Source organism: Geotrypetes seraphini, chromosome 6, assembly GCF_902459505.1.
Source record: "Geotrypetes seraphini chromosome 6, aGeoSer1.1, whole genome shotgun sequence".
NCBI lineage: Eukaryota > Metazoa > Chordata > Amphibia > Gymnophiona > Dermophiidae > Geotrypetes > Geotrypetes seraphini.
Genome location: NC_047089.1, coordinates 66,659,464 through 66,679,843, shown reverse-complemented (window position 1 = coordinate 66,679,843; position 20,380 = coordinate 66,659,464). Strand labels below are relative to the sequence as shown.

General features: G+C 42.7%; 1 protein-coding gene and 1 long non-coding RNA gene across 9 annotated transcripts in view; one reads left to right on the top strand and one right to left on the bottom strand.

Moving 5' to 3' along the window:
- Positions 1-15,351, bottom strand: part of TSC22D1 (TSC22 domain family member 1) — a 171,559-nt gene extending 156,208 nt beyond the window's left edge. Inside the window, exon 1 of one of the 3 annotated variants that reach the window (XR_004539956.1) lies at positions 11,603-15,351. Coding sequence is in view for 2 of the 3 variants with exons in the window: in XM_033950213.1 (XP_033806104.1) it covers positions 11,603-14,370 (2,768 nt within the window). In the remaining variant the exon portion in view is untranslated. The remainder of the gene's footprint in view (positions 1-11,602) is intronic. The other 2 variants (XM_033950213.1, XM_033950212.1) reach the window with 2 other exon arrangements.
- A 112-nt stretch (positions 15,352-15,463) lies between these two features.
- LOC117363034 overlaps positions 15,464-20,380 on the top strand; it is a 59,233-nt gene continuing 54,316 nt past the window's right edge. For 4 of the 6 annotated variants that reach the window (XR_004539958.1, XR_004539962.1, XR_004539959.1 and 1 more), the window contains exons 1-2: positions 15,470-15,634; positions 16,644-16,790. This is a non-coding gene — a long non-coding RNA (uncharacterized LOC117363034). Of the gene's footprint in view, positions 15,635-16,643; positions 16,791-20,380 lie in introns of all 6 variants that reach the window. The other 2 variants (XR_004539960.1, XR_004539957.1) reach the window with 2 other exon arrangements.

Below are 20,380 nucleotides of genomic sequence, written 5' to 3'. Positions count from 1 at the left end.
CAATTTCTAGAACCAAAAGGTATTTCCCCACTTAACAGTGGGAATTATTCCACAGCAGAACCCCCTACAGCTAAATGTACTACTTCCCATACACAATAAGCTGATCTCTTCAGCAGATGGAATCTGAAGTAAATACCTATGTGATGAACCAAGTGGACTGCCAGGAGAATTACACAGCAGCCTTTCTACAAGATACTCTGGTTCACCACTATAAACAACTCTGAAGACTGAACAAATCCATTCTTATAGAATCCTGGCTTTAATTGGCAGACAACGGAGACCCAACAACATAAGGGTAGTATGATCCAATCTCTTACCCCTGCAGTAGCCCCATTGCTATGCTCTGCACAAAGTGTAACCAATTCAAACTAACCTGGGGAAGATTCAAAAGCAAAGAATTACAATAGTGAGAGAAATTACAATTGTGAGAGAAATTAAAGGCCTTCAAGAGAAATGAAGTCAGTTATCCCTCACTGAGCTGAACTAAGTCAGTAGACTAATCAACAGAAACTGTTGTCTCCGCCTCATCAAAAAAAAAAACAACAAACTTCACAGTAATACCTTATCGTGGTGAAGTGGGGGAATATCCCAGATAAACTCAAATGAGCCAGAGTACCCCATACCCACCTAGGGAACTTACTGGATTAGCAACACTGAGCAAGCAAACTGATCACCATAAAAAGTATAACCTCTGTAAGAGCTACGAGGGGCATTCAATAATTTATCTAGCTCAGTAAGAAAGAAGAAAGTTTTCAAACAATTTTTGTTTTATTTTTCACTATAATCCCCTGATAGCTCCATACACTTCATCCACTTTTCCTGCAATGAATAACCCCTTTGAAAAGAATTCTTCTGTTTGACCTTCAAACCAAGACGCACAGCTTCCTTGACGTCTTCATGACTTGAAAACTGCCGTCCACAGAGAGATTTCTTCAAAACTCGGAACAGGAAATAATCCGAGGGAGCCAGGTCAGGACTGTAGGGTGGATGGCTCAGCTGCTGAAACCCACATTCTTGGACAGCAGCTTGTGATGGAAAAATTATGTCCTACCTGTTCATTATTTTTCCTTTAGACGCAGCAGATGATCCAGAGACTAGTGGGATAGCACACATCTACCAGCAGGTGGAGATAGAGAACTGACTTGCAGGTGTATATCTTGGATAGAATCCCTCCTGGCCAGTTAGTATCACTCTTTGCACGCACTCAGGAACAATGCACACCAACAAACTTCTTTCCCATAAGTAAAAAGAATAGAACATCCTGACCCAACAATGGATTTAACCTGCGAGAGAAATCACCTTCGAAAACCCGATTGGGTGGGGCTCTGGATTCATCTGCTGTGTCTAAAGGAAAGAAAATTAACAGGTAGGACATAATTTTTCCTTCCTTAGCGCTGGCAGCAGATGAATCCAGAGACTACTGGGACATAGCAAAGCAAACCTCAAACCGGGTGGGTAGAACCTGCTGCCTCGGTAATGATCGAAGCACCAAAGGACGCCTCTATGCGCTCCACCACATCCAAGCGGTAATGCTTAGAAAACATGTTTGAGGACAACCAAGTGGCCGCCCTACAAATCTCCTCCAGAGAAAATCCCCTGGACTCGGCCCAAGACGTAGCCATTGCCCTTGTCGAGTGAGCATGGAGAGCCTCCGGCAAATGCTTGCCCGCCAACAAATAAGCAGAAGCAATAGCCTCTTGGACCCAATGAGCCACCAAGGCCTTGGAATCCGCCAGACCCTTCCTATGACCCAAAAAGAGCACAAAGAGGTGATTCGAACGCCGAAAATCATTAGTAACATGAAGATAGTGCAAGAGCTCTCTACACACATCAAGTAAATGCAAAGAATGAAACTGCAACCCCCAATCCTCTTCTTTGAATGAAGGGAGGAAGAGGGACTGAACGACATGAAAAGGCAAAACCACCTTAGGAAGAAAGGAAGAAACCGCCCAAATCAAGACCCCAGACTCCGAGAAACGTAAGAACGGATCCCTGCAGGTCAACGCCTACAACGCGCCTAGCCGATGCTCGAACTACCAGAAAAATAGCCTTCAAGGTAACATCCCTGAGTATTGCATTACTCAAAGGTTCGAAAGGAGCCCCTTGCAAATCCCAAAGAACCACCTTCAAACTCCAATCTGGACATGGTCTCTGCAAAGGCGGCCCAATGCAGTTCACCCCTTTAAGGAATCGAACCACATCTAGCTGAGACCCTAAGGACGAATTTGACACCTTACCTCTGTAATAGGCGATAGCCGCCATTTGAACCCGAAGGGAATTGTAGGCTAACCCTTTTGAACCCCCTCTTGCAAAAAGAAAAGAATGTGTGACAAGGAAGCCTGAAAAGAAGAAATCCCTACCTGAGCGCACCAAAACTCAAATACTTGCCAGACCCTCGCATAAGCCATAGAAGTAGACCTCTTCTTTGCCTGCAGAAGAGTAGCAATAACCTGCTCAGAATATCCCCTACGCTTCAGCCGTGACCTTTCAATAGCCAGGCCGTAAGACCAAAGTAGGAGGGATTTTTTTCCCCGTACCTTGTGCGAGGAAGATGGGTGTCCACGGAAACCAAAGAGGAACGTCCTGTGACCACCTTATCCGAGCTGCATACCATAGACGGCACAGTCAATCCGGAGCTACCCATATAACTGAGCCCGGGAAGCAAGCAATCCAATGCAACACCCGTCCTATCACCGGCCAGGGAGTAAAAACACTCAGCAGCTTCTGTGGAAGTCTTGGGAGAACGAATGCATCCACCCATTCCGAAGTCTGTTCCCTGCTTCTGCTGGAGAACTGAGGAACTTTGGCATTGTGAGCTGAGGCCATGAGACCGATCTCTGGGAGACCCCACTTGCACACCCATGAGCTGACATGCCTCCTATGTGTTCCAACTGTCCTGAGCCAAGGATCGAAGGGCCCAAGAGTCCTCCCCCCTGCCAGGTTGGCATTTGCAGTGACCACCATCCAGTCTGGTATCGCCAATGGCTTGCCTTTTGAACAGGTGAACCCTCTGCAACTACTAATTTATGCTGTAATAGGCTTGAGGACTCCATGCTAGGGATCATCAACCTCTGCTCCCAAAACTTTGTCCAGTTCCATGTCCTGCCCACTGGTATCCCTCCCGGCACCAAGCAGAGCAAGAGAGAGCTCAGGGCTGGAAATCTGCAACTCATCTGCATCACGTATCACCCTGTGCCGCTTGGCCCCTTTCTGACCTCCCCCTACACCAAACTGCAGCTGGGCCAGCGAAACTTGGGCCAAGCCAACCCCTGAGATATCCCCCTCTCTGTCCGGGTTTGCCTTCTGCAGCAAAAGGACAAACTCCGGAGAGAAATGCAGAGAGCTTGCCAGCATATCCCAATCTGCTTCTCCCTGCGCCTTTATCTCCCCAACAGCCACTGCAGAAGTATCCAGATGCACGTCTATTGCTACAGAGGCCCACTCCTGTGAAGGCAGCGCCTTCTTTTCAACAAGCGCGTCCTTCGCGCAAGAAGACAGCGCACCCTCTGGTGCCAAAGCCATCGCCGCATCCCCTGCACACGCGGCAGAACATACACCCGACGGCAAATGGCGTTTCCCGCACTGCGAACAGTGCTTAACCACTTCTGCCGCCATGCCTCCGTGGCCCCTCTCACCCGCACACAAATTGCACTGAAAATAGCAGCGTTACTCACGTGCCTCCTGCTCTTGAAAGGCAGAGTCCTTGTACCACAGTACAAACCTTGTGCTGGCAAAACCTGTTTCGGACCTTTTTTTTTAATGGGAAAGTAGACCTCTGAACCAACGAAGTCCTGTTCTCCACAGGCGGTGAGAGTGGGGAAGGGACCTGGGGGGGGCCCAGGTGTTGCCCCCAAAGTTGGCACTTCTTAACCAACACCCCTAAACTCAACTGAAGCCTAAGCAACAGGAAGAATTAGCCTTTCATGTCCAAGAGTCAGGAGCCAGTAGCTGAAGCCAGGAGCCAGAGGAATAGCAGCCATCCAAGCTGCTGGAGTTAGAGCATACTAACTGGCAAAGAGGGATTCCATCCAAGATATACACCTGCGAGTCAGTTCTCAACCTCCACCTGTTGGTAGATGTGTGCTATCTCACTAGTATCTGGATTCATCTGCTGCCAGTGCTAAGGAATGTCATCATATGTGCACTGGCGCTTTGTCGTGAAGAAGCTGCATACCTGCTGTGATTTTCCTCGTCTTTTCTCCTCGACTCCTGCATAGCTATCATTGTGTTGGCATAACTCTCCCCAATTATGGGTGGCATTGTGTCGCATGAACTCCAGAAGCAAAAGTCCTTCATCATCCCAGAAGACAGTTGCCATGACTTTGCCTGCAGGTTTTTCGGTCTTGAACTTTTTTTGGTGGGGAATGACTTGTGCTTCCACTGCATTGACTCCATTTTGGACTCAGGATTAGTGTGATAGACCCAACTCTCATCTCCAGTCACCAAATGATGAAAAAAAATTCACTTCGTTTTTACGGAGCATCTCCAAGTTCTCCTGGCAGCACTGGAGCCTCATGGTCTTCTGACATGGTGTCAGCATTCTTGGAACATGTCGAACTTTTCATGAATTATTTTCCAAACTGAACCTGCTGAGATGCCCATTTCTTCAGCTATTCGGGAAGCCATAATTCATCTGTCTGACAAAACAAAATCTTCAATTTTCTTGCACATTTCTGTGGCATTTTGCTTTCACAGGACATCCGGTGTGAGAATCATCTCCAATGGACTCTGTACTAGTGCTGCTCGAGTCGGCAAATCACTTCGGTGAATCGATTTGTTTTCTTAAAATAACAGGCTCGCCAATTCAGTGACCAATCCTCTTCCCCGCATACCTTTGGGCCTCCTAAAGCAGAGCTCTGGCAGCAAAAAGCCTGTCCTTAGTGCTGCCTCTTGCTGGTCATCCATTGCCACTCCTGCTTTAGAAGGCTTGATGTCAGAGCTCACAGTGGGGTGGCGGGGTGTCAATTGGGAAATGCTGCATAGGGGTACAGGAACCAGCGCTGTGGGTGCCCGAGCACCCCCAATATTTTGGGGACTTCACGTGACACGTTACCCTCAGCCCCACGGCTTTAGGGGGCTCCCCGAAGGCCAGCATGTTTTCCCCTTCTCTCCACCATCGTACAGCTTCCCCCTGGCCTCCCGGTGTCACTTTAAAAACGAATTATGGCCTGCAGAGGATCGCCGGTGCTGTAGCAAGTCTAGCAGGCTGCAATTGGCCTCCACTGCAGTCCTTGAGACATGACATAATATGCACAGACTTGTTTCAACACGCTTGCTACTTTCTTTCATACTCAGGTAGATAAATTATTGAATGCACCTTGTATTGTCAGAGTACTGGTTCACTTAAATGCCTGAAATGAGTCACATGAACATACACTAATATACTATATAACATACTTAAAATAAGAGCATTTTAGACAGAAGAATCTACATGTGTCAGAGATTTATATTTAAGTATATCAAGTAACCATCCCCTACAACAAGATATGCAGCCTTGGTCCTTGAGAGCTACAACCAAATCTGGTTTTCAGCATTTCTACAATGAACATACATAAAGGGCATTTTCAAAACATACATCTAAGTCTGATTTGGATGTATGGCACTGGATATCCAAAGTCGGCCCTCACCCCCCTAAACTCCCCCTCCCTTCTACCCTCCCTTCACCATTCTGAACCTCTACTTAAATTGCTGTATAGTCCATTCTTAACCTGTACTTAAATTACCGTATAGTCCTTGTACTTAAACTACCGTATAGTCTTTGTATTGTCTAAATGTACTCCACTGTGAATGTTGCTTGTAGGCCGTTCTGAGCTACTGGGAGGACGGGATAAAAATATAAATAAATAAATAAAATGTCCATTTTCAAAAGGCATACCATCATATGTCTAGATATATATAGATATATATATTTTTTTAATCCTCTATCTTCACATCCAGGCCATTGGGATGCAGACCATCAGTACGTCTATCTTAATACCACATTTTCAAACAAAATTTCATCCAAGTCCCAAACACCCAGAACAAGACCATTTGGAGATGGGAGGGAGGGGCCAGTCCTGTAATGACTGACCACCCAGACATGGCAACAGAGCAGTAGGGAACCTTAGAGGCCACTGCTGTGAACTTCACAGAAAGGGTGTCAGAAAAGCATTTCACCAGAATTCCCTTACAGGTTATGGTGAGCCCCTCCCCCAAAAAAAGCCCCACTATACCCACCTGTCTATAACCCCAATAGCCCTTATGGCTGCAGGTGGCACCTATATGACAGTAGAGTAGGGTTTTGGAGGGGTGCACATTTTCCACCATAAATGTAGTTGTTAGAGTGGTTTATGGGCCTGGGTCTTCCTCTCTATGGTTCACTAGCCCACCCACTAGGCTACGTAAGATACCTGTCTGCAGCTCTACTAGGATGCCCCATACCAGATGTAGCTGTTTTAGAAACAGGTATGTATCTTTTTGTGGTGGAAGGGGGGGGGGGATCAGTGAGCACGGGGGGGGGGGGTCTTACCTTGATGCATGCAGTGGTCATCTGGTCAGTTTGGGTACCTTTGTGGTACTTAGACTCTTCTAAAACAGGTCTAGTTCCAAATGTATAAGTTTTGCCCAGGATGCCTTGCAAAATGTTTATCACTGAAAGATGTCCATGTCTAACCCACCCTTGACAATGCCCAAAGCATGCCCATAACACGCTTCCATCATGCCCATCTCATGCTCTGAACATACAGAGGTTGAATTACCTTGCTAGATGTACAAAAAGACAATTTCAATTATCCAAGTGCCGATTTAGGATGCTTTTTGGATGTTTATGTTTTTTTGATTATGGGTTCCATAAGATCTATCTACATACAATGGAGGCAGTGCATGCAAATAGATATCATTCTGTCATCATCTACTGTTATTTTACATATTCATTGGAGAAATGCTGAAAACTTGACTGGATTGCAGCCCTCAAGAATCAAGGTTGTCCACCCCTGACCTACAATCAAAACATGGTTCACATATGAATGAAATCTAACACTACATATAAACCAACAGTAAGGTGTTCACTATCCAGTTTAAGGAAGTTTGCTTAAACTGAATAGTGAACAGCAACATAGACAAATCTCTCACAGAACACATACTGTAGAACTAATATTTTCACTACAGAATCTACCCGGGTCTTCCATATAAATCCAATTTGAAATGGCTTTCATAAATAGGCAAGGAAAATAAAAATAACTAATTATTTGAGAAGCGCTGAAGCTGGGGAGCAGGAGGAAGGAGGGCACAAAAAAAATATAGTATTAACTTCTTCCAACACCACAAAAAAAAAAAAAAAAACTTTTTTTGTTTTGTCTACTTTGGCAGAAGAGTGAAAACTACATAATCTTTTTTAAAAGGACTGTATTTGAACACCTTAATAAATGGAACAATAAACATACAAAAAAACAGCAACTGTTTCTAATTTTAAAATGTGCCTTGCACTGTTGCATGTCACATCTCCTTGCCTGCCACCCTCCCCCAAGGTGTTTTGTAGAATGACTGACTGCAAGTCCCATAAGCACTGGCTTATTATCTTTCTCCACAGTAGTCACAGGAGTCTTATCTCCTATAAGACACACAACAGGGAAAAGTTTATCAATAAAAGGGTAGCCTTCAGTGGTGAGGTATACTATAAAAGGACTGAAACAGGACTATTCCTGTTTAATAAAAAAATGCAAAGACTACTCTACAGGGTTTAAAAAGGACATTTTTTCCTTTTGTTAAGCTTGTAAATGATTGGAAACACATGCTTTTTTTTTTTTTTTTTAAACATACAATGCTCCTGAGATTTTCCTCTTAAAACTTCACAGGTGACATTAGCTTTGCAGTATGAGATGTAGATTTTGTATAGGAATTCAGTATAATTACAGAAGATAGCTGGTCAAAAACTTGATGAAAACTTAAGATTACAATTTCTTTAACACTGTTTCCAATAACAATTCACCAGGTTGGAATATTCTTGGGCACCTAAAACTTGAAACCTCAAACAAGAGACATCAATGGGACCCAACTCAGGGCAGCAGGGGCTATCTTATATGCAGAAACTTATTGCTGTGCTGACAGGAAGAGTATGGTTGAAGAAGGTAAGGGGGAGTGGAGAAATATTTAAAGACAGGAAAGGAGCATCCTTAAAGAAAGAAAAATTGTGATGGAGAATGTCTGGAAAACAAAAGGAAAAGCAAAAAAGGAAATAAATTAAAAAATAGCCAAGTTTTAAGATATTCCTAGCCCCTAAAAGTTCTGGTTGGCACCCAAGTCCTTTTGACATGGTTTCCATCCCTGATGGCATATAGCAAGTTTTATATGCCAAAGAAAAATATAGTGTCTGCAAAAGAAGTGTGTGTAGTTATAGTTGGGATCTGGACATACCTAGTCAGAAGAAAAATTTATCATTTGCAAGACAATTATATGTAATACATTTCAAGTCTTAAAATTAATATAAAAGTCTATTTCAATACATTCTTTACTATCAATTTGGCCTGGTTCTTTCACCAGGAGATACCAAACAATGAATTTTCCCTTACCTCTTAACAATGACACTTGCCGTGGAATGTGTGTCCAATATGCAGTATGACAACATGAGGCTATCGGTTTACACTTCTAAACCTTGTGCATTACAGAATTTATTTTTATCCCACTGATCTCCCCTCTTAAAACATCATCAATGCAGCACCTTAAAAGGTGCAGCTTAATTACCCCCCTCTTTTACTAAGCACAAGTTAATGCCTTTACCGTACAGCACTTGCTCCTGCAGCTTACTAAAAGGGGGCCTTAGAGTTTTCAGATCTGCCTCCAGAGGCAACTCACCATAAGCCTACTGCTGTCTTCCTCCCTTCAGAGTGAAGATGAGAGGAGGACCTTTTCCAAAGAGGTTATCTCAAATCAATTCTGTGTGTTGGTTTTACATGAATACATCATAACTAATATTATGGGTTATTCATTCAACAATCTTTCTGATGGAGAACGGATACCTCAAGTGCCTGCAGCTAATTACGATGTTAGAACTAGTCTTGTCATAATAGCCTAAATGCAAGCTATCATTGGTCCCTTTAAATTCTCCTTTTCTATTAATTTATGTTATTAAATTCTCCTTTTCTATTAATTTGTGTTATTAAATATAGTGCTTTACTTATAAATACCCAATTTTCTAAAGTGATAATGTTAGCAAACAGTGTTGAGAGAATATACGCTTTAAATTAACTTTTGTATTTAGCTTGGTTTTCACGGCCACAATATATAAGTAGCTGGTAAAATAGTCTTCTAGTTGAGCTAGAAGGAAGCTTTAAAATACTCAGATGTTAACTTTCAAGTGCTCGAGTATTCTTTCAAGTGCTCAAATGCTCGATGGAGTGTCTCCGTTTCACTCTATGTAGAGCTTCTTCAGGAGAATTATATCTGTTGGCCTTAACTTTTAGAAAACTCATAAAAACTGCCTTATTCGATAGATATATCACCTAAACAAATTCTTCACCGAACACTTTTTTTCTTTTCTCGTTTTCCCAATATGCCCCCTCTGAAATCCTAATCAAACTGTATTTTGTAATTCGGGACCTTTCATCTAATATGCCCCCTCTGAAAATTCCTAACAAACTGTATATTGTAATTTCCGCTGTATTTTTTTGTAATTTGCAACCTTTTCCAAACAGGTCCTCTCAGAAAATTCTTAGCGTCATTTTGAAAAGGATACGCAAAATGTGAAGATAAAACAATACTGGCTAATAATTTAAATTGAATCAGGTTGGGCAGACTGGATGGACCATTCGGGTCTTTATCTGCCGTCATCTACTATGATACTATGTTACTATGTTACATTAGCATTAAGGCCAAGATATAATTCTCCTGAAGCAACTCTACATAGAGTGAAACAGAGACGCTCCGTCAAGCATTTGAGCACTTGAAAGAGTACTCAAGCACTTGAAAGTTAACATCTGAGTATTTTAAAGCTTCCTTCTAACTCAACTAGAAGACTATTTTACCAGCTACTTATATATTGTGGCTGTGAAAACAAAGCTAAGTACAAAAATTAATTTAAAGTGTGCATTCTCTCAATACTGTTTGCTAACGTGATCACTTTAGAAAATTGGGTATTTATAAGTAAAGCACTATATTTAATAACATAAATTAATAGAAAAGGAGAATTTAAAGGGACCAATGATAGCTTGCATTTAGGATACTATGACAAGACTGGTTCTAACATCATAATTAGCTGCAGGCACTTGAGGTATCCCCTCTCCATCAGAAAGGTTGTTGAATGAATAACCCACAATATTAATCATTGGAACAAGGAACATACTCAAACACAGTTCATCTATTTTTTGATAGAGTATTTAGTCTATGACTTTTTGTGTAGGGTTTTAAATACATCATAACTAAGCCATTTTCCACATTTAAAAACAAAAAGCAAAACAAAACTTACTTTTATGAGAAGAAGAAGAAGAAAGAGGCATTTTTTTCATCTTGCATTGATAAGTTTTATTCAACCTCGTTTATAGTAAGCTCAAACCAAGAGGAAAAAGCAGAAATGAACTAAAATGGTGAATCAAAATACAGGAGAGATAGCTCTACAATAACCCAACAGTTCCATTACATGTGCAACATAACCAATAAAGGTCATTACACCATTTCAGCCAAGTGCTTTATTCTTCTCAGTTATATTAACTTACTGTATTTATCCACCACACTACCCTCACTGCTACTCTCAAATCTCATTTCCAATCTCATTTTTACAGTTCTTTACAAAAAGAAAGCCAAATCGCATCATAGGTAAGTGTTACTGTAACCTAGTATCAAGGGAGAAACTCATGGATGGATTTTGATGAAATTTAAGATGTGAGCAGTAGACTTCAACAGGAAACACAGAAACATTACAGCAGTTAAAGGCCAAATGGCCCATCCACTATCTCCTCCTCTCCCTAAGAGATTGCATAATGCCTGTTCCCCAGTTTATTGAATTCAGACACAGGAACTGAAAAATAAGTTTCAACAAAACCACCAGAAAGGGAGGAGCTAGTAAGGGCTCCCAAGTTCCACAGCTCAAGAGAAAGAAATAGGTAAAAAGGGATGCAGAGAGGTGTGGATATTGTGTGTGTGTGTGGGGGGGGGGGGGTTAGTACAGGAGAAAAACACCTTTGGAAAGGTTGTGTAATATGAGTGCATCTTTCTAATCTTGTTTAAATTCCAGTAGCAACACTACATGAACTACCATAAGTTAAACTTGTTATACCAATACATCAGGCCCAGCACAGTTTAGCTGTCAGCTTATTTTTCAAAATGTCTGAGCATTTATTACAGTAGTTTTAAGCCTTTTTTTTTTTGTTCAGTTGTGTTGACTATACAAACTGTCATATACAAATAATTTTCACAAATCACAGAAAGATTAAACCATAAATCTATGTAGTTATGCAGGTAAAAAGCCAAATTGAGACAGGAGCAAGAATTCCGCTAGAGTGCAGTACTATAGTCAAAGCTTTAGAATGTTAACTAGTTTGTCATCAACTTAAGATTTAACATAACAAATCAGCTACAAGTCAAAATATGATTACAGTAATAAATACTAAACATTTTGATTATAATAGCTTACCTTTCATCTTCTCCATCAACTAGAGGGGTAGGCAATGGCAATGCCTTTAAAGGAAGCAAGGAACCAGGGGCCAAGATGCTGCTGCTTCCATCCAAGGTAGCTGAAGCACCTACACCTCCATCACCAACAGCAGCTTGTGGTAAACCAGACACTGAATGTTCCATAAGGGATCTGGCCTCTTCAATTCGAGTTGCCATTGATTGACTTAATGACATTACAGGAAAATGAGCAGAGCTTAGTGGTATCTGCTGTGGCACATTCTGTGCTACTGACAAACTTGTTGCAATTATGGGGGGTTGACTAACACTTTGAACTAAGTTCACATTTTGTCCAACTGAAGATTGTGCTGTACTCAGAGAAGAACCCAAAATCGTAGGAGCTGAAGGTATACCAGGAGGTACATTTAAACTAACTTGAGTTGCAGTAGGAGCAGTTGCAGCAGGGGGTATAGGGCTTACTGCAGGAATTTGCTGACTTGGCATTCCTTGAACCACAGATTCCATTGCTTGTGTCTGGGACTGCACAGGCAACAAAGGAGTCGAAGGTGCCATGATCACCTGTGGGGACAGTCCTGAGACACTCACCTGCATTCCCTGTTGAATAATGGCAGGCTGTGGCGGTTGCAACACCTGTGTAGGTGCCATTGCCATAGGAACACTCTGCTGTATAACTGAAGTTGTAGCTTGATTTACATTTCCTTGCTGACTAAGACCCAAAATCTGACAAGCAGATACAGAAGGCATTGTTGCTTGAGTATGTGCAGTAGGTTGAGCTGTTGCCACTGAAGATTGTGCTTGTGCTGCTGTGGACTGTATCTGAAGCTGCAGATTTTGTGCTTGAACTAGAGGAACTGGTGCAACTGCTCCCATTCCTGTGGAACCAGGCTGTACAGAAGGCAGGGGTGTCTGAAGTTTTGGGGGATGCTGCACATATTCCTGCATATTGCCTGCAGCTGAACTTTGATTCACTGGCATTACATGTACAGAGGTCATTTGAGAAACAGGAGTCTGTTGCTGTTGTGCATATTTTACCTGCTGTTGTGGTGCAGCTGGTAGAGTTTGTACAGATGGTGTCTGCTGACTGTATTGCAACTGCTGGGGAGCCATAGTTGAAACAGGAGGCTGCTGATGTCCTAGAGATGATGGTACATTTATAATATTTACAGGAGCTGATGGAACACCTGCTGCAATGTTTATACTGGTTTGTACAGTATGCTGAACCTGCTTTTGTTGTGAATAACTTATTTCTTGAGGCTGTAATTGCAGTTGTGCAAGCTGTGCCTGAGAAACACTCTGAGGTATACCAGACGTTGGAATACTCTGAAGACCAGCATTACCAAAGTCTATCTGTGGTGGGCCCAAGCCCTGAAATGCTTGCTGTTGCATGACAGAAGATGCTCCCATTTCTCCACTTCCCACACTTTCTGTGTAATGACTCAAGGTGCTTACAGTGCTACTTACAGAACTCCCACTGGTGCTCTCTCTTTCAGAGCTCATATCAAGAGGGTTTTGTTTTATGCTTTCTACAGTTTTGTTGATAGCTACTCCTTCTGCAATTGCTGCAGCATTTTCTTTCTCATAATATTCAGTGCAGGTCCATCGACCCTTTTTAAACGGTTCAGAACTGGAATCTAGTTTCACAACTCTAAATCTGGATGTACTAGCCAAAGGCGGCTGTGGCTGGTTCACAACTGATCCACTCACTGTTCCTAAAGATGCATTAGCAGCATTGCTAGGAATACCAGAGACAGCACTAGTACCATTCCCAGTACTACTCAACATAGTCATATTAACATTGCCAGTGGCTCCAGTCACAGCATTTACATTAACAGTACTTGTAATATTGCTGCCAAGCATGCTGGCTGGCCCTCTAGCATTACTACCACTCATGCTTACAATATTAACATTCTTTAATGTGTTAGCACCAGAACTTACACCTATACTACCAGTCGTGCTTGCACTGCGGATATTAGGTAACAGGGATACAGATGTACCAGAGGAGGAAATAGAAGTCACAGGAATGGGCAGAACAACATTATCACAATTTCCAGACAGAGATAGTTTTCCAGACACTGGACCAGGGGACAATCCTGCAGAAACTGAGGCAGGATGTGAAGGATGTAGATGTCCATGATGATGATGTGAATGAACATTTCCATTAATCATAACATTTTGCTGTGAGTGAGCAGGTAAATGATGCTGAGGAAGGCGAGGTTGATTTGGAGAAACAGCCCCAGGGGTCTCAACCTCTTGAAAGTTATTTAAAGTTTCTTCAGAAGAACTTCTTCCAGGTTCTCCTAGATCAGTGGCTCTGGATAGGGAAACGTCTAATATTTCAGAAGAGGACAAATCTTCTGTGTGGGACTCGTCTAGATCATCATAGCTTTCTGTGTCTTCTGCTATGCTGTTATTGGAGCTCATGCTAGCCGATATCTGGGCAGAGGTGACGCTAGTAATCTGAAAGCCACTTTTCTTTTTCACCAGAGTTCCACTTTGCGAAAGAGGTTGTGGCTGAAGCTGAGGTTGAGCTAGAAGGTTCAGGCTCTGAGGAGGATGCTGCTGTTGCTGTGCTCCAGAAGAGGAAGATGCTGCGGGAGGAGGCGGCTGGATGAGCAAAGGAGGCGTGTAGTCGTCAGTGGACATGGCATTGCTGGTACCGATGCCAGAACCCGCCGCAGTTAAAGCACTACTGCTGCCCCTTCTAGGGAATACAGCCGAGTGCGCCATCTTCCTAGCACTAATTTCTGCGTTAGGATCGGGCTGATGCATTTCTGTAGCCGGTGCAGGATCCCTTTTTATGGTTCTATGAAAATAGCCGTGTATGCCTTAGCAGGTTGTCGGCGAATGTTGGAGGGCTTTAAGTCGCCTCCCGGCCTCTCTTCTCCCCTCCAACTTCCTAGCAACGTAAGAAAACCGGCATCTGCGCGCTCGGCGTGAGGTCCGTCTGACACTGTGCTAAGTCCCCGACGAGTTCAGCCTTTCTCTTCTCTTTGCTTTTATTGTTCTAATTCCGCTTCAACGGCATTCATTAGAAAGAAAAAAAACACACATTTTCTTAAAAAAAAAAAAATTAAAAATGGCCATACACAATCTTATCAACAAATGCCCATGTGATGGCCGGCGAAATTATCCACTTCCGAGAGGGGAGGGGGGGGGGGAAAAAGCCAACGAAAGCTGAGCAGGTTATCACCGAAGAGGGAGCGGTACCGTACTGGTTACAGCTGTGCCGCCGGACTATAGCAGGGAGGGCTGGGGGCCGCCACAGGAACTCGCAGCCAACAGGGGCAACCCAGGGCCGGAGCCATCACTGACAGCCCGAGAGCGAAGTCATTGTCCCGCAGGAAGCGCCCGCCCAGCACCCCCTCCCCCTCCCCCTCCAAGCACGCGCGGATTCAGATTCCACTCCCCCTTAAGTACGGAAAGAAAAATATCCACGCGTAGACTGCGATATACACACAGCTCCAGCCTTTCTCCACAGTGCAGCGGCGACTGCTGCAGCTATACCCCCCAGTCCGCAGTGCGCGAGAGTCGCCGCCGCGAGGCTCGGTTATTTATAGTGAGTTCGTTGTTACGTTCCCCCCCCCCCTCATACACGTTTTCCTTTCTTTCTCTGTTTAAAGGAGGGAGTGTGGCTCTAGCTCCGTCTTACAGTGTCTCTCGAGCCTCACGCAGCATTGGAGGACTGGAGCAGAGCTGTGGGTAGGCTGCTCACGGAGCTGGGCGGAGGGAAAAGTGGCAAGATGGCAGAACCGTGCGCAGGCGTACTCGGGTCACAGACAAAGGCGAGAGGCGGGACGAGAAGGTGGGAGGGCGAGCGCGTGGCCCAAAAGGCGTGAGCTAGACGGAAGTAGGCTCGGGCTCGTCCTTGCCTTGCGGTTGGCGGAAATTGCCGAATTGCGTCGGAGCGTTGCTAGGTCCCAAGACCCTGGCGTGTTGACTGGATGCGCGAGGGAGAGGGCTCTGCCTCCGCTGGGGTAGGGCCGGAATGAAAGTGGTGCTAGGGCGCGAGAGGTTCTTTTGCTACATATTAAAGGTATTTGCGATATAAGAACGCAGAGGAAACGTGTAGTCTTCGAATCCTTTTGTTTTAGGCTTTTGAGGACGTAAACCTAGCCATTCCTTTGAGGGGGGGGGGGTAAGCTTTTTTTTTTTTTGGTTACCATAATTATAGCAGCCAACTTATGAAAATGATTGGGGGTGCTCAATTTATAACTCACAGCAAAATTCCCTTCATCCAGAACAAAAAAAAGGAAAAAACAAAACATAACTGGTAGTGAGTAACAAGCCTAATCTAAATGTCAAGAACAGGGCAGGTAATGTGAACATATCAAAAGTTAGGATCCTGCCACTCGTTCCTCCTATTTGTAGTTCTCTTCAAGCCATTCATAGCACTTTTCTCCAACCAGTCCCTCTTTTCCCTTGGCCCATCTACACCAGACTCTAATTCCCCCAATATTTTTTCTTTTTCCCTAATTTCTTCTTCACCCTGGCTCCTCTTCTCCTGGTCCTGTAAACCCCCCCCCCCCCCCCCCCGGCCAGCATAGGTATAATTTGGTGTTTTCTATTTGGGGGACAGGGAATTTAATAGCTCTTTTCCTGCTCCATTCCCTAAATATTTTGCTTCTCATTTTCCCTTAACACAGCCTTCTGTTTCACTCATTTCCCTTGACCCGCCTTCCACTCCACAGCAAGTTCCAGTGCATTTTTGCTTAGCCAGAGGCTGTTTGATACAGGTTTGGGTTCACCCATCCTTTTACTGATTCCTGCTTATCGCTCTCCTCTACAGATAATGTTTGTAGATTTAAATCATCTTCAATTTGTGACTCCCTATTAACCACAGGCTTGGATCATTCCCCTGCTCTGCTCTCCCTAATTTTGGATACATTCCTGTTTTGGGGGCTGGTTCCCCATCCCTTTTGCAGCACTTCCCCTGACACTCAGATCACAGTTTGAAACATCAAAGATTACTTGCTAAGTAGAATAACATGTTCTAGTAGCCCAAGGCATAGGAGCATGCTCTCATACTAACCCACTGTGTTCAGGGCTGCCTGCAGGATAGTGCTCCAGTGACTTAAGAACAAACAACCAGCTCTGAGAGGTGGTTTCAGAATTTTACCAAGAGCAAAGAGGGGAACAAGGATCCAGTAATTAAGCAAGAAGAAAGCCAGGGAGCCAAACCAGGAAACAAGGTTTGTGAGACATCACATGGTTTTAATATCTAATACAGTGGTACCTTGGAATCCAAACTTAATCCATTCCATTCCAGAACCCCTTTCGAGTTCCAAGACAATTTTTCCCATTGAAAATAATAGAAACTGGATTAATCCGTTCTTGATCCCACAAACTCTGATTTTCCAATAAATTTAACAGGCAGCAAGATTGGGCCCCCCCTGGCAGAGGCAGCAATATTGGATCCACATGGCAGAAACAGCAAGATCTGGCCCCCCACTGGCATAGAAAGCAGGATTGGGCCCCTGCCAGCATAGGCAGCAAGATTGGCAACAGAAACTGCAAGCGGTGTTCAGCCCAAAGCTTCCCTCCCAGGCAGAAACGGGAAGCTGCTGTGTCAGAGGGGAAGCTTTGAGCTGAGCACCGCTTGCAGTTCCTGTATGTTCGGATTCCAAAGCAGCGTTCGGATTCTGTGGCAAAATTTAATTTTAAAAAAGTTCAGATTCCAAGTTATTCGAGTTCGGGGACGTTCGGATTCTAAGGTACCACTGTTTTTCATGCTGTTAACTGTGTTTACTGATATTTGTTTTATTCATTTCATTTTAAAAATTAGGTTTTATCTTTGTCATTTTATTCATTATTCTTTTATTTAACTATTTTCTTTTTTTTTTAATTTGTCTGTTTAACTCGTTCACTTTTCCTCATTTAAGGATCTTCGAGATTGGAAATTCAACTCCACAATACCTTCATATTATTTACGACTGGTATGCCATTAGATATCATTTTCATTCTGCATTTGCAGAACACTTTGCTCACTTCCCAGGTGTTTATGTATTCACTATTCTTATTGTAGCGTCTTACTTTGGTCTTTATTGTCATGTCACAAGCAGTATTATATTCCTGACACATAGGGGGTCTCACCTTCATGATATTATAAATATTTATGTTTCTTAAGCTTCATGGTACACGTTTTACATGATTTTCACAGGCATGGCACCAAATATGTCACTACTCCAATACAAACTTTTAGTTCACACTTGTATTTTATCTTTATTTTGGTTTTTGTTTTAATCACATACCTTGGGACCCTTGAGAAAGGCTTGTCAGCCAAATCACGGCCCATGTCGGGTCTGTTAGTCTTTAATATGTCTGATGTGGACATATTCCTACCATTGTTTGAAGATATTTTGAAAAAATAAAGAAAAGTCAAGAACATTGGGCTTCTTTTTATAAAGGTGCGCTAGCATTTTTAGCGTATGCACTGAATTAGCACGCGCTACCTGAAAAATTACCGCCTGCTCAAGAGGAGGCGGTAGCGGCTAGTGCTTGCGGCATTTAACGCACATTTAAACCACTAGCGCGCCTTTGTAAAAGGAGCCCATTGTGTTTCTCCACAGCTTGTTTTTTCTGGATTGCTCCTTTTTCTCTGGAACATTGGGTCTTCTTATTTCATGTCACTTCTCCCCCATCACCAATACTGCCAATGGTCTTCTGTCACTCTTCTTGCTGCAGCTGCTTTGCTACTTCTTTAGCCCATTGTCATCACCATTTCTGCCTCCTTTGGAATGTAATGAGGAATAATATTTTTAATAATTGTGAGGAATAGGAACAGTGCTACTCTCCATTCTCGCATGGTTCAAACTCTGACCACAACTCCTCTCAATATCAGAGCTGCCAAGAGAAAGTAAGTTTTAAATGGGAGATTTTCAATTTATTGTTGTCTGTCCTTCCACAACCTTCTCCCCTTTCCTATCCTTCTAATGAAATACCTCATTTGCCACCAGTGACTAGAGTTGGAAGAAAAGAGCAGATACCAACAGCTACCCAAAACTTGCCTAGCCCAATTAGTAATATTTCTCTCACTCAGTGATTTTTGGGCTTGCTCAGTTGTGGAATGTGGCTGATTGATTTGAACCAGGAGCTCAAAAATCTGCTGCAAGATTGATTACCGGAGTTTCAAGAATGACTCGTATAACCCCTGTGTTGAAACAATTGCATTGGTTACCTATGCAGCAGAGTACAGTTTAAGATTCTTTCAATCATACAGCAAATTTTATATCACATTTTTCCAATGGTACTAAAGGGTTTTTGAAATCTATCAACCCAGAAAATGTTTGAGATCTGAAAATAGTATGAAACTGAGTTTGGAGGGTAAGATATTACATTACGGATTTCTATTCCGCCTATACCTTGCTGTTCAAGGCGGATTACAAAAGATTTGACTGGACATTTCCAGTGAAGATCACATTACAGAAGATTTGACTGGACATTTTCCAGTGAAGATCCAATTTTTTTTTTTTTTTTTTTTTTTTTTAAGGGGGGGTAGCTGGATAGAATTCTAGGGTTGGATAGTAAACTGACAGTGCCAAACTGTGTGATATTAGCAAATGGAATACAGTTAGAGTAGGCAAGATTACAATCTATTTTAGGGGTCTGTTTACTTGAAAGGTGTTTAGGTGGGATATTTGGGGGAGAATTATCTGGAGGTAGGTGAATTAGCTGGAGGTAGGTGAAGAGTGTTTAAGATATTTGGATGAATTTTTTGAAAAGCAGGGTTTTGATTTCTTTACGGAATGTTTTGAAGTCGTCCGATGTTGTCAGCAGGTTGTAGATGGAATGGTTGAGTTTTGCTGCTTGTGTTGACAGAAGGTTGTCAAACATTTTCTTGCGTTGTGTGCCTTTGAGTGGGGGGAAGGCAAAAGGGTTCGGGGTTCTTCTGTATCTTGAGGTGGAGATCTGGTTTAAGCGGTTGTTTAGGTAGGAAGGGGAAGAGCCATGTAACGCTTTGAATAATAGGCAGTGGAATTTGAATTGAATTCGTGCTTGTATGGGTAGCCAGTGGGAGTCTAAGAAGGCAGTTGTTATGTGATCATATTTTCTAAGTGAGTAGATCAGTCTGAGGGCAGTGTTTTGTATGGTCTCTCATGTTAAGATTGGGGCAACAATACTGTCTGTGGCTGGCACCAAGCTCTGTAATGCACTGCCTGGTATTCTGCGATTCTGTGAAGGCAGATTGAACTTTAAGAAAATGTTGAAAACGCAATTATTTGTCAATGTCTTCCTGTGCTAATGCTATTCTCTGTTAATGCTTTCCTGTCCTGTAAATGATTTTATGGGATCTTGTGTTTCCATCTTGTAGGATGAATTTAAAAGAAGATTTTAATAATGATACTGTTAGTTAATGTATTCTTGTGTTGTCTTGTTGAAACATGTTTAGCATTTCTTAAATATGTATGCATGTAATTTTGTAAACTGCATAGTTATTATGCGGTATATAATTTTTTATCTTCATTTATTTAAAAATTTATCTTGTTGCTGGAACTTATGGGGTTTTTTTTCCTTCCTAGTCACTACTCTTGCTACTTATATTCCTTTCTTCACCCCTTAATGCTTGTTATTTATTCTTTTAAATTTCTATTCAACTTAAAACATAAGCGGATTAGTAAAACAGACATAAAATATTACACACCAGCCTAAAAACAATACTAACTGATCAACTACCCACACAATCTTCCAATAGACTACTTGCACAATTTATCCTCCAGGATCCCCTAAATCCAGTAAAATGCTTGCATAAACAGATGAGTTTTCAAATCTACTTTAAAAGATT